This window comes from Xenopus laevis, chromosome 3L (genome assembly GCF_017654675.1).
Source record: "Xenopus laevis strain J_2021 chromosome 3L, Xenopus_laevis_v10.1, whole genome shotgun sequence".
NCBI classification, from domain to species: domain Eukaryota; kingdom Metazoa; phylum Chordata; class Amphibia; order Anura; family Pipidae; genus Xenopus; species Xenopus laevis.
In genome coordinates this window covers 70,642,763-70,658,047 of record NC_054375.1, presented here as the reverse complement: position 1 = coordinate 70,658,047, position 15,285 = coordinate 70,642,763, and the positions used below count along the sequence as shown (strand labels likewise).

Below are 15,285 nucleotides of genomic sequence, written 5' to 3'. Positions count from 1 at the left end.
CCAAACGCTCAACGGATGATGCCATCGCAACTACCCTGCACTTGTCACTTAGCCACCTAGACAATAAAGACACATATGTACGTATGCTGTTCATAGACTTCAGCTCAGCATTCAATACATTCATTCCTCAGCACTTGAGTGTTAAGCTGGGCCTGAACATCTCTATCTGCAACTGGATCCTGGACTTACTGACCAAGAGACCTCAGGTAGTCCGAATGGGAAAAAACACCTCCAGTACCATCACACTGAGCACGGGAGCTCCCCAAGGTTGTGTGCTTAGTCCACTGCTGTTTACACTGCTGACTCATGACTGTGTGGCAAGTCATGGATCCAATCACATCATCAAGTTCACTGATGATACAACCGTAGTAGGTCTCGTCAGCAAGAACAACGAGTCAGCATATAGAGAAGAGGTGAAATGGCTAACGGACTGGTGCAAATTCAACAATCTGTCTATGAATCCAAACAAAACAAAGGAAATAGTTGTTGACTTCAGGAGAACACGTGGGGATCATTCTCCACTGTACATTGACGGATCTCCGGTGGAAATTGTCAAGAGCACAAAATTCCTTGGGGTACATCTGGCGGAGAACCTCTCCTGGTCCCTTAACAACAGCTCTATAGTGAAGAAAGCACAGCAGAGTCTCTACTTTCTGCGAAAGATGATAAAAGCCCACCTTCCACCACCCATTCTCACTATCTTCTACAGAGGGTCTATTGAAAGCATTTACCGCAGCTACATTCCTACCTGGTATGGAAACTGCTCTGTATCGGATCGCAAGATCCTGCAGCGGGTGGTGAGGACAGCGGAAAAGATCATTGGGGTCTCGCTTCCTGCCATTATGGATATTTACCACACCCACTGTCTCCAGAAGGCTACCAGCATTGTCAGGGATAGCACCCACCCTGCACATGATCTCTTTACCCTCTTGCCATCCTGTAAAAGATACCGCAGTATTCGAGCGCTGACTTCCAGAATGAGAAACAGTCTATTTCCACAAGCCATCAGGTATCTCAAATCCCAAGGACTGAACTGAATATATTCATAAGGAACTGAAATGTCCACTTTGCCCAGCATGACCATGTACTAGAGTTGTATAGCACTGGGGGGTTCTGGAGGAACGCCATTTCGTTTCTACTATGTACTGTATTTACTGTATATGGCTGAAATGACCATAAAATCCACTTGACTTGATAAGAAAACCTGTAATAATGGGAAAAAAAATTAGGTGGTGTGGCAGCAAAAAATGGGCATGGTCAAAAAAAATTTGCCACGCTCCGCACAGCAAATCTTTTCAAGTGCAGTTGTGTCCATTGTGACTGCACTTGCATCTGCGATCATAAATGAGCCCATGAGTCTTACTGTTAATCTAAGCTCTCTGTATCCATGGTCTCTACCATAAATGTACCTATAACCGAATAGAAAGTGTTAGGATCCTCTATATCAAATTAAGAGTGTGACGATTGTGGCAGAAGACAATTTGCTGCAACTTTGCATACCTCTGTGTTAGTCACAAACATCTGCTAATCAGGACAGCTACAGCCTAACTATGTCATACTGTAGAGTCCCTAAAGCCATAAATTCTGCACATAACGTTGTCTCGTTAGTGATAATATACACTATAATTTCTCATTTTAATATAAATACATAATGGTTTATAATATAAACTATTATGTATTTATATTAAAATGGGAAATTTTAGTGAAGCTGGTCTAAAAAGTTCTGCTTTTGGCTAGTCTGCCAGTAAAGCAGATCTTTGTCTAATTTGGCATGTGGTTGATCATATGTAATAAAATGCACTAAGTTTGCCCTGGGGCAGTAGCCCAATAAGATCTTTATTTTTAGACAGGTGACAAGTAAATGCTACCTGCTGATTGGTTGCTATCGGTTACTGTTCCTGGGCAAACGTTGTGTCTTTTATTATATAACTCCCTATGAGTATTAAAGAGGCAGTTCTCTTTCACAAAACGTATAAGTTAAAATGCGTTCTATTTCTCTCTTATACACTTATTGGTTTTAAATCAAAATTGTTTTTCATTACTCCCTGATATAACTGTAAGCTAGGTAGCCAATCGAAGTATTAAAGTCTGATACATTAGCTGATCCATTTCTCAGAAGCTGCAGCAGCTTCAACTTCAGTGTACAGTTTTATGTGTCAAGGCAATGGCAGTCATAAAGAAGTTATTTTGCCGATGTGTTGAAGCAGTATGGGAAATTGTGTACCAGATCACTGGTGCAGCCATACATTCGTGCACGTTAAGCCTGGATTTTTGTTCTGGTTATTTTGCACTGGTGCAATGTCACCAGTAGATCAAATTGTCATGTGAATAGTCAGGGACACTTGACCATAACAGTTTGCAATTTCTCGTCGCTGAGATTGTACAAAACAGAAAACCCTTTAGATAAGAAGCAGCTATACTCATTTCTCTGAGTCTGACTGATTATCAGGGGCTTAGCTCTCCACTCCCCTTATCCTGTACAGCATATATCTTTATCTATTGTTGCTCAGCACCATTGACACTGATAATAGCACACCATGAGCTGCTGCCAAAACTGAGGAGGTTATATTATTTTTGCTACAGTTTTCTACCATTTCATAAACACTTGAAGGCTGAATGGAATTTCTCTACTGGCATGCATACAGCTCCTGCAACTCCAGGTATGCCATCACTGAGCAGTCAGTGTAGTGTCACTGGGACTCATAAGAGCCAATGGGTACTTGTGGCATAAGGAATGTTGCAATGGGTACTTGTGGCATAAGGAATGTTGCAATTACTGTAATTTCTGAGAGACTAGAGGGAAGGAAGCTCAGTCCATAGTTTTGCACGGGGTATTTCTGGGTTGTTTTTTTTTTTTTTGCAATTTATGTTATCGCTTTATTTGTGAAGTTAAATAACTTTTACAAATAACTGGTCAATAGCTGTGTATATGTTTTTCTGGATGTACTGTATACACACACTATTTATATTTGCACTGAACCTAGCTTGACCCTAATGTGATCAGGAACTTAGACTAAAACTTCCACTGGGGCAGAGATTAATATGAATGCTGATCATGAGCAATCTCTGCAAAGCAATGTATAGCACATTGCAGCTAGATAGCTAATTGGATGTAACGCAATTGACACAATAGTATTGCTTTCCAACTGCTCTTTAAAGGGGATGTAAAGGCAAAAAAAAAAATCTCATGTGTGGGAATAGGAACTACCTGCCACTATCTAGCCCTCACATGGTCCCTTTCTTCAACCTTACAACACCCAGGCTTCTCCTACCTGAAGTTTACCGGCCCTCAAGCTAAAGGTGGAGTCCATATAGGCTGAACCTGGGGATAGCTCCCTTTCTTTAGAATAGAAATCTCTCAAAAATCCCCATAGCCAATAGAAACCCATCCCTCCCTCAGGGCAAAGGCTACACTTGCACAACAGGGGAAGATTCGCTCCTTTGCATTCCCTACAACAGGAGTGCCCATACTTTACTAATGTGAAATCGAGTGATGTGATCCCATTATGATCTACATCCATAAAAGCATTGTTAGCATTCTGTTCCATGGAAAATATTACTTAAATACTGACTAATAGGAAAATGCATATTGCTATATTTAACAAACACCTATTTCTATACGTAACCTTAACATGATAAATATCTGAATGAAAAGCATGAAATAAGAGGGTGTTATAGACAAGATGTTGGTTGACAGAGTCTTGAGATCTACTGATCACCAGCTAAAGGTCTATTGGTAGATCCTGATCTACCTTTTGGGCACCCCTGCCCTACAACCATGATAAAATAATAGTGCTACTGCTACACAACTCTCTGTACGTCGCCAAGTATCCAAAACCTGTTATTGGGTGAGACTATTGATCAGAAAGGATGCAGGGGAGTTTTAGGGAGTGCTAAAAGTAGTGAGAGCTTGACTCTGGGAATGGCCAGGGGGACATTTAAATAAGATTAGCTTGGAAGGGGCTGTGGGAATGCAAACATCTTGCCACTGGTTGTGACTGACGTGAGGTAACTAATATTGTGGCACCTTGGCATGGGGACCTAACAAAGAAGACATCAGTAAACTGGATTTTGCATGGGGTGTTACTATTGGTGGGACAATATGATTTGTTTCAGTGGGACTCTTTACTGCAGAAACTGTTCAGCTCATCAATCTAATACTTAAACCATGTGCAATTCATTCAGAGATTTCAATGCAGTTAAAAGCTGTACAGAGCTACCATGAATATAAAATAGTGTTTTGTCTGAAGGAAAAAATTGGGCTAAGTACAGGGCCCCAACTGTGTATCATAGTATTTACATCAGCTTCTAAATTGTTATGCGCCTGTTAACGTAAGCAGTAAAAAAGGTTGTGGGAAAAATGCGATTTCTGTGATTTGTTGTGTAAAAACACACTCTTGTCTCAAACCACACCCATCACACGCTAGGCCACGCCCATGGTGTTTGGCCTCGAGCTTTTTATTGCGCAACCTCCGTGGTTACCCCGGTCTAGGGTGGAGTCCCTTGGGGCAAAAAAAAAAAAAAGAGGGAGTCATACTTGTCAAAACTGCTCATTTGAAGTGAATGACACTGTACAGTATAGGCAATGAGCTATAATGAGATTATCATGCAGGTAGAGGAACTGACTAGGTGTGTAGCGGGCATTATTATTGGATTGAAGTTGTTTAAACACGTCTTCGGGTTACAGAAGTGTCGTACACATGTAGCCGAATCATTTATAATGAGCTTCAGATAGAAGGGGAAGTACGTTTGTTCTGAGTGTTGTTGCAGTAAGCAGTTATCCCATAGCTACAAGGAATACAGAACTGTTAGGGTCTTAACCCCACCCCTTTTCTACAGTAAATACCACTGTTCCAGCCAAGAAAAAAGAAGCGCTTAGCATAGGACTCATCTATAGCAGAGGGGAGTTTTTGAGGACACACGAGCCAGCTAGGTCTTGCCCTCTGCATAGTTGTAGGCTGAACAGTGAGGTTTGGAACAAGCCATTCTTCTGTATCCGATAGTTGCGTGCTGAGTCTGTGGGGCAGAAGCGACAGGCTGCTGCGTCCGGACTTCCCGTGATTGACGTTAGTCAGCCATAGTTCCTGGCGCACGGTCGCACTCTTCTTCTTTGCAACAAGTTGGGCGGGACGCTTGCAGTTGCCTGAAGTTAGGGGAAAGGACTGCTCTTCGGAGCCAACACCCTGCGACTTGTCATCGCTTCGGGAAAGGCAGCTGCGCTATATAACTGCAGCCTGTTTATTTTGGTTCGAGATTCCCCTTGTTGCGGGTTCCTGCCTCACCCTTACAAGCGGCTCTCCCACAGAGGGGCACAGACAGCACGCCATGGCCTCAATGAGGGACGATACCACCTTGGAGCTAGACGATATGTCGGACGAGGATGGGGAGATGATAGGTAAGGATGGACAGGAGCTGGACTCGTGCTGGATTGCATCTACCTTTATTAAACTTCTCTTTCTAATTGCCTGCAAACTATAAGCCTTGCACTGCAACACTGGAGCTGACATTTCCAAGGCATTGTATGTACCCGTGTTCCTCAGTAGTATCAGCTCGAGAGTTGTAGTTTAGGAGGAGCCGTGGCTTTGTACTGTACATTGCCAATAGCCTCTAATAAAGAAATGGTATCATTTATATAGGATCTGCTTAGGACTGGGGTTTAGCACTATGATTTGTATCTAACTACATCCAACAGGCCACACATGGATTTCTTACAGGGCCCATATTTAAAATATATTCATGGTTTAAAATTAGGGTTGGTACTTAAAAATCTCCACTCTAGTCTTTCCACCTGCATAAATGCTAGTTTTCAGGCACAGAATTCATCTAGCCATTATGCCAGACTGATGGTGCTTAAAGTATGCCAGTATTATCCACCCAGTATAGATACGAACCACTGAAGCCAACACAACTTCCAGTGGCAAACAATTTCTGTTACAGCAAGGAATGGTGCACAAAGGCCATGAAAGCACTACTGAAGTAAAAACACTTTCAGTAAGTGAAAAAAGCAGTAGAGTAGGTAGGAGAGTATACTCAAAAGCTAACCAGTGAGTACAAAAATACAAAATATTTATATAGGACACATTATAAAATGCCCTAGCGCGTTTCATGCCTGTTGGGGCACTTAATTATAGGCTGACCAATTTCTGTTGTTGCACTGTGTAAAATGTGCTGTCAATAACCAATATGTATACACGTTTGATTTTTTCTTGCTAACACCCATTTTTATACAAAGGATCCCAGTGTGCACCTTACCTTTTTGATATATATGTGTGTGTGTATATATATATATATATATATATATATATATATATATATATATGTGGCAAGATACATAACCTAAAGGATACCGTTTGCATTTACTACCCCCCCACCCACCACCAAACATGAAGGGAACTGTGGTTTAGGCCCAGGCCAGGTGTCAGTGTCACTGTTTCTACTGCCAAAACAACCAAACCGGTAAATGTTGCTGGGAGTGTTTTCCCATCAACAGTGTGTTGTTTCATCATCAACACTTGCTTGTCTATGGGAAAAAACAGAGCTCCACTGGTTTATGCAAACTGTGACTAAGACTTTGTCAAAAGATGAAACAGCTGTACTTTTAGCAATGTGTGCCATATAACCCCTGAATAAAAAAAAACCAAAATACAGTTTGGCTAATTTTTTGCCCCTTGCTATTCTTTGGACTGCTGGTTCAATAGTCAGAACCATGGAGCAGAAGACAGCTGACTTAACAGGCCTGTGAAGAAACATGCAAGACATTAAAGGGATACAGGGAAAACATGAACCATGCAGCAGAAGACAACTGACTTAACAGGCCTGTGAAGAAACCATGTTTTTTCCCCCAAAAACATCAGTTAATAGTGCTACTCCAGCAGACTTCTGCACTGAAATCCATTTTTCAAAAGAACAAAATTATTATTTTTTTTATATTTAATTTTGAAATCTGACATGGATCTAGACATATTGTCAGTTTCCCAGCTTCCCCCAGTCACGTGACTTGTGCTCTGATAAACGTCAATCATTCTTTACTGCTGTACTTTAAGTTGTCCCACTGTGACCCCATTCAGTTACATTGAGTAGGAGAAACAATAGCCTGTCAGAAAGCAGTTCCATAGTGCAGCACTGGCTCTTTCTGAAAGCACATGACTAGGTGAAATGAACTGAGATGGCTGCCTCCACACCTATATTACAAAAAAAAATACACTTGGATAAGGAATGGAATTTTATATGGTAGAGTGAATTATTTAGTGTAAACAGTGTAATTTAGGAATAACAACTACTATAAAAATCATGACAGAATCCTTTTAAGTGGAGTCATGGCTGAAGGAGAGCTGGCTGCTGCTACATTGTTTCACCAGTCATAATCAGCAGTGCAGCACGTGACTGACAAATACTGATCCCGAGTAACATATTTGCAGTTTAAATACTACAGCAATTAACTATTCAGAATGGGGGTTTTAATTATCTGGGTTTAAAGACATTGGGTGCCAACTCTTATCTGGCACACCCCCTTCTGCGTGGTCCCAGGGTGTCCAAGTTGGGGTCCTGAATGATGCATAAATTCAGAGAAGGCTCAATGAGACTTAACTGCAACATCAAACATCTTGGTACTGTCTGTTTTGTGTCAAGAACTTGGCATGGGCCAGTAGCAATATTTGCATCTTGGTGCTAGCATCTAGATTAACATAGTGAAGAAATGCATCCAGCAGACATTCCATGTATACAATTATGTTTATATTGCTACCCATGTGTGTCATTTGATGGTATGTTAAAACATTTTAATGACAACACTATTTCAGTTTTATTTAATCATTTGTAACCATAGCTTCTATAGATTTAAATGCAACATTTGCAAATAGAAACAATCCTGAAAATATATCAATAGCGCTAGCAGGGAATTCCAACATTTTGTGTGGTAACTGGAATGAGACTTCATAACCCAAAAGTAAAGTTTATTATCCTGGAAAAAAAATGTGTTTTTGTAGCTATAACTGCTTTTGATGTACTAATCATTTCCTGCAGCACACAGCACTGTTGTTTAGCTAATATCACAACTGACTGCATGCCAACTCTAATGGTAGATAAACAGAATAACTGCTTCAGTGTTGAGAAAAAAAGTTGGCCTTTAATACATTTTTTTTTTTAAAAAAAAGCAGATGTCACATGATTAGAATCCACTGGCTAGTATTTGCAGAATAATTTCAAGTAAGTCTCATGCATGGTGCAGATATGGTGCTTTAGCAGATTATATTTAGTCATTGGGGATGTCTAACCGGCATTGACTAAATATAGAATAATACAAACCCTTGTAATGCATGATTTTATTAGTATAAACATATTTTCTAGCTGGTTTCTCTCCTCATTAGGGTTGTTTTTGCAAACTCGGACCTACCTCTATTTAGTAAAATAAGACACCTTTAGTAATGTAATATTTTGGGAAGACTAGGGATAAGCCCATTTGGGAGGGATAGAAAGGTGTATCCTATTCCTGGGAAGTGCTGTTTACTTAAAGGGACAGTATGCACCCCTTTTTAACACACGCTCAATGAATAGGGCATGTGCTGTACATACTCTTTGCCTGTTCTTTTAATTAAAAATATGTATGGTTTGTTATCTCTGGCACTCTACAAGAAGCCAATTTTGATGTAGGGTTAATGTAACCTTCTCCTGTTACTGCACTTGAAGCCACTGCATCGGCTCAGGGGCAGGTATAATGAGCTGATTTCTACACTGCAATGTAAACTCGCACGTTTCACAGGAGAAGGCTGATGCCAACAAAGGGGCTGATTCTCATGCTTTTATTAGCAGGGCAAGAATCAGCCACATGTTGCATTAGCTTTAGCATTTTCTGATCCCTTAAAACTTCAAAGGATCTAGTAAAACGAATAACCAGCCCAACAATAAGCCCCTGATAATGAGCTGCTCAAAGGCTGCTGCTTAGAGAAGGGAGAGGTTGTATCTGCCAGTACCACAGCCTGATAGTTCCACAGCTTTACTGTAAAAACCCTTTTTGCATCTTAAAGTGGAACCTCCTTTTTCTAATCTGACTGTATGACCTTGCATTTGCTGGAAGGACCTACTGTTAAATAAAGTGTCAGAGAGTTTATTGTATGGTCCCTTTATATATTTATACAAAGGAAGCATACCCCCCCCCCTTAAGCTTCCAAAAGGAATTAGATATGTACTAACTTGAATAGTACTAACTTGAAAAAAGGAAAGTTACTTATAATTACATTTCCTTTAATTATGTAAAATGTTATTTTTTAGTTAAGATTCAAATTAGTGATAAAAGGTTAGAATTGCTGTTTTGCAGTTCTGGCGCCCCATCCGGGGCATCTGCAAAGACTTGGTATGTTCTTCCCACAAAAACACACAGGCTGGTATATTGATGGCTAATTAAATCGACCATAGAGCTTTTAAATGTGATAAGGCCTTTAATTATAAACACACTTGCGGAGGGACTGATGTGAATTATGTAAAATAATAATGATGTTGAAGACCTAATGACACAGAGTAGTCCTAAGTGTTCTGTTATGGGAAACCTCCCTTTATCAGGTGAACAGAATTACGATGTGATTCTTGTTGTTAATTTATGACTTACACAAAGCACTGCAGTATATTACAGAACTATATGCATAAAGCAAAATAATACTGTTAGACAAGCCCTGTGGTGTGAAATGCAACACTCAGCTCACCAACAGCCCACCTGCCTTACTAGCCACAACCTATGTGCTGGATAACAGCTGCAGTACCCCATTCAGCAAGTTACAGTTTTCCACTGGAGTGTTTCTATGAGCTAGATTTGTTGTCCATCTGACTTTATTTTAAAGCCGTTATTTTCAAAATGAAAGGAGAATAAACAGCCTGAGAAGAACCCCAGCTAGGTTCACATTTTAATATTTTGCCCAATTTACTAGTCTGATCTTAGTCCAAGGCAGAGGGCACACAAGACACAGGCTCTACTCTACTACTATAATCCCCCTATGTTTTAGTTATTATGCATTAGTTAATGTGTATATTTTATATTAGCAGTATTAATTGCACTTGAGGAAAATAATTTATTTGATGGATATTTTGGCAGTAAAATTAAATGCGGCATTAGGGATGTGCACAGATTGACTAATGTTTTTTGTTTTCTCTTTATAATTCATGATCATTGCATTCTGCTATGCAAAACAAAGCAAGTGATACATCACCTTCTGAGCAAAAGTTGTGTAACACTGGATACATTGTTTGAACTCCACCTATTTACCATGCATCCTTTCTTTCTAATAAGAAGTCTACCCTCCCATGCCATCTTTTGAATCTTGCCTCCTACAAATAAAATAATCTTCCAGTTTGTATATCCAAGCAAACAAACAGCATGTTTACAGAGCCAAAATGGTTCCTCAAAGAGAGTAATTAGCTAAAAATTTAAGCATAGTGCCTCATCTTCAGAGTATACTTTACCCGCTTCTAAAGTAATGTCACGTAAGGAATTATCTCAAATGTAGTGCAGTTTATTACACAAGGTGCCACCAAAATTCGGAGTCATTCTCTCATCATACAGTATTGCATATCGACTGCTGAAGCTCTGTTAATTGGCCTTCGCTTCCAGAGACCACCTCTCCTGTCCACTATGAATGCTGCTGCTAGGCTTATACACCTCGGCAACCGCTCCTCCTCTGCTCTGACTGTCCCTGCACTGGCTTCCACTACCTTTCAGAATAAGATCCAACCAGTACACACCACCCTACATCTCTGAACTTTTCTGCATTTAATGGATCCTTATTATTTTTAAAGAATAATATAGTAATAAAGCTTGGCTCTGCAGTGATGTGCAATAGAAGAGTGTATACATCAAATAGACAAACTACATTAAAATACTGATCAATACAGGTAAAGATGGCCTTGTTTGTGAGCTAAGCACCAGAATTGAAAAGAAATAGTGGTAAAGCAGGGATGGCAGCCACCATGTCTGATTGTTTAATTTCCTGTCCCTTGCTATCTGGGGGAAATCACTGACTAGAAGCAGGCAAGCTTGAAGCAAGGAACTGATCATCTTCCAGTGCACATGCTCCTGTTCGGACATACAGTACACTTCATAATTTAATACTTGCCTAACACTAGGTATTCTGTAAGGATGTCACATGTGCTATTAAATTTCCAGTATACACCAGTGCATTTCCAGTATACATCAGTGTGGGGATTCCTCATTCCCCTCCCGCTCTAATAAGTCTATACTTACTCACTCATGTAGTTATAGAATAATTTTTATGAAGAGCAGCTTATTAATGTCACTTAACCCATTGCCAGAAAACAGACATTGCACAGACTGACTAGAAAGATATTTAATGTGTTCTATCTTAGAAGGGATAATGTAATTCAAATGTCACAGAAGCAGGGGAGGGAATTGGGTGGATCTTGTCTTAGGCCCTAATACTTACAGTTAAATGCAAAGATTTGGGAACCCTTTGCCAAATTATATATTTAGCTTAGTTTGTATTTGAAAAATAGTAACTACTGCAAAATGTCTATTCACAGTTGCTATTTTCTTTGTTTCTATGTGTAAAAGTTTATAGAACAAAATGTAACAGAGGCATGTGCAAACATTTCAACACCCTAGTAAGTCAGGAATTAGTAACACAAATTACCTCCTCTTCCTTGCAGACCACTTCTAATTCTGAGATCTTCTTGGGCAGCCTGGTATGTTTAAAATTTACCCACAGATTTTCAATGAAGTTTGTCAGGGGACTGTGAGGGCAATTCCAAAACCTTCGACTTGCTTTTATTCAAGTAGCTGATGATGGCTTTTGACGTATATTTAGGATAATTGTCTTGTTGTAGGAGCCAGCCCCTTTTTAGCTTGTTTGCTGACTGTTTCACATTGAGATCCTGCATTTCCTGATATTAAGTGGACTCGATTTTCACATACTTTTACCTGTACATTTACTGTACCACTGGAAGCCACACAACCCCAAAGCAAAATGGATCCACTCCATGTTTATCATTTAGAAATAGAATGTTTTTTTTCATCAATTACTGATCAATTTGCTCGAAATTAACCTTTGGTGATTATGGCCACAGAAATATTATTTTTACTTCATCAGTCCACAGCATTTGTTTCCAAAAGGTCTCTGGCTATGGTGTTCTGCCTACTTTAGACATTTGCATCTATGATGAGGTGATGGGTAACCTGATTCAAACATGATTATTTCCAGTTTGTGCAAGAAATGTTGTGCCATGGACAGGGTCAACAAAACATTCATGTAAGTCTTCCTTTCTTGCAAGCATACATTCAGTTCTATTTGAAAGTTTTCTTTGTCTTCTAGGGCTAAACCTTTACCATTTCCCTTTAACTCACAGTTGTTGATGATGTTACAGGCAGTGGAAATTGCAAGATGGAAGTTTTCTTTTTATAAGTTTCACTTGCTTTGTAGACATTCACTTCATTCTCAGATCCTCACTCAATTGGTTAGAGCCTGTGGTTAACAGCTTAAACTGGTTTTGGGTGTTCGAGATTCTATTGATTAAGTTATGTGGTCATCAACAGGCCTAATAGGGTAATTTGTGTCAGTGACCGTGAAAAAAACAGTGTTTATTACTTTTGCAGATCCCAGAATTACTATTTTTTTGTTTCTGTTTTAAAGTGCCTGAAAGAAAATATAACTGTTTTAAAAGGGTAATTCACATTTCAAATACTTTTTTTTCCCAGTTCAGTTGTTTGATAGGACACCAGAAATAAAAACTTTGTTCAGTTCAGCTTTATGTTTATTTTTTTTTTTTTCTAAAATTGAAGTTACTATAATGTGCCTGTCTCTGGTAGTTCAGTCTGGCAGCTCAGTAATCCAGTGCAGATTTTGAGCTGTTACAATTTGCTACATTAGTTGATACATTTCTCAGCAGCAATTGTGGCATATTAACAACTATTGTACTAATAATAACAGCTGTCTTTAAAGAACTCCGGAATTATATTCATCAGGGCTAAGGATAAGAACTGTATTAACTAATGTATGAAATTAGAACAGTTTACAGAGTTGGATAACCCTCTCCCAGAGCAGCTTCAGGTAGTCATGAGAAGGTGAAAAAGTAAACTTCAATATTAGAAAAACATTAAAACATTTTTTTATTTCTAGTGTATTATCTATAAACAACTAAAATGTAAAAAGTTGGTTCAACGGTGAACAGCAAGTACTTTTTTTTTTTTATCACCTTGATTCCTGCAATAGCTGTTTAACACAATTAACTAAATTTGTAATTTGGCCTGGGATGCCCAAACTTTGCATTGAACTATACATAGGATGACTTTTGTGCTTTGCAACTTGGAGCAACATACACGAATAGCAGTTGTAGCTTACTGCTTTCAGTTCTAAGCCTGGTTGTTGCTTATTGCTGTCTTATTGCTTATTTGCTAGCAGTGAGCAATGTTACCATAATTAGCTTTGGTTAGTCTAGTTTATGTACAATGATGGAAACAAATTTCTAATTGGTTGACATGAGTTGTTTTTTTAAAACTTGAAAAAATTGTCTTTTTTTTTTAACCAGAAAAATGTTGACTACAAAATATTCGAAATCTTGAGTTTTTCATGGAAACCCAACTCAAAACTTAATAAATCTGCCCTTAGGGTAGCTTAATGGAGAACTAAACCCTAAAAATGAATATGGCTAGAAAGACTATATTTTATAAACTTAATTTGCTGCACCAGCCTAAAGGATCATTTCTATATCAGTAGTGATTCAGGCCTTCACAGTTGTCACCATCTTGCATTTTGTTAGAAATGTCGGCAACACTGAGCAGCTGTTGAGAAGCCAAATTTAGGGGTTTAAAAAATTAGGCTGACCTGTTTCTGATTCTACAGGGCTGATTAATAGTTTCTGATGCTAACTACACTGGTTTCAGAGCTGCCATGTACAAATAATATGAATGAACTACTAATCAGTAATGAATTACTAATTTATATGCTATATCTATTTTATATTATGAGCCAGTAACTGACAGCTACACAGAGCTTGTGCAGTGAATCAGCAGAAAAGAAGATGGGGAGCTACAGGTGACAGTTGCAGCGCTGGGTGTACAGGGCTGACTGTCACACCCAGCGCTGCAACCGTCACCTGTGTGTATGTTGAAATAAAGCCGGAAATTTTGCACGAACGCTGTTGTCCTCGTGGTATCCTGGATCGGCGCCGAATATGCAAGAGTACTGTTTGTCCTTTTCTAAATGTGAAGTTACAATCCATTTTTAGTTCAAAAAATAAAATGAAAAAAATCCTTTATAAAAGGAGGAGAATAAACAGTAGTGCTTATAGTTAATTGATGTTAGCAACGCCAGTTGTAAATTTTGGTTTGGTTTACCGCAAACCTCATTCTTGTCATTTTTTTCAAAAGGACTTGTTTTATTCTTTGGAAATTTCCCTTAAAGTTGGTCAATATGATTTGTGTTTTATATTCTTGTAATGAGCATGTTTGACTAGTTCAAAGGTGAATTAACAACTTTTTTGTGTTTGTGTGCAATATCTGATGAATTCTGATGAACTGTTGAAAATGTCCTAGTTTGTTTTCTGCATATTGTATATTTATGAAATGCTGTTTGAAATCACTCATTAGTACTAAACTCTTTCCTCTTTCATTATACTTTGGGTGACAGAGACCACTGGTTCATTGGAAAAATTGGATGAGATGGCTTCATTGTTTTGCAAAGCAGTCATAAATAAAGGATTCCAGGCAGCAGTACCCTATGTATATTTTAACTGAAGGGGAAAAGTGCTTTCTACACATCTTTGAGGATTACATTGAATGTATTCCTGGGAAGCAAATTGTAATTGGCATATTAGATTTGTGTGTCTGTTTTCAATACAGAACTTAATTGCTGTTGTGCTTACATACACATCTGTTTTCTTCCTGGCATTTATCAGTGCTATTTTTGCCACAGGAGCCTGCTCTAGCTTTGAAACTGCTGTTATTTGAACATAATACAAGTGTCTGTCCATTTTACAGAATGTCTATAAAGTTATTTGTATGAATGTTACATGTTACCTGTATGTTCAGTACTGATAGGCTGTAAACCTAAATATAACATTTTGCCTAGTGATATCCTAGGGCAGTGCTGTCCAATTTATATGATACCGAGGTCCGGAATTTTTCTAATCTACATGGTGGAGGGCCGATAATGGAAGACAGTGTTAGCCACTCCCTGTTTTTAGACCACACCCACTTTAAACCACACCCATGTTACAGCAAGGCCATGTCCACATTAATAGCACACCAAAAAAACAGATGGTTGGTGCTCACTGCAGGGATCAGGGCCG

General features: G+C 39.0%; 1 protein-coding gene across 3 annotated transcripts in view; it reads left to right on the top strand.

Annotated features, from left to right (window-relative positions):
- Positions 1-15,285, top strand: part of ano6.L (anoctamin 6 L homeolog) — a 51,837-nt gene that overhangs the window by 3,203 nt on the left and 33,349 nt on the right. Inside the window, exon 1 of one of the 3 annotated variants that reach the window (XM_018252523.2) lies at positions 4,238-5,395. The exons of the other annotated variants lie outside the window; for them this stretch is intronic. Within the exon in view, the coding sequence (XP_018108012.1) occupies positions 5,326-5,395 (70 nt within the window). The 5' untranslated portion in view covers positions 4,238-5,325. Of the gene's footprint in view, positions 1-4,237; positions 5,396-15,285 lie in introns of those variants that run through there. 3 annotated transcript variants of the gene reach the window in all.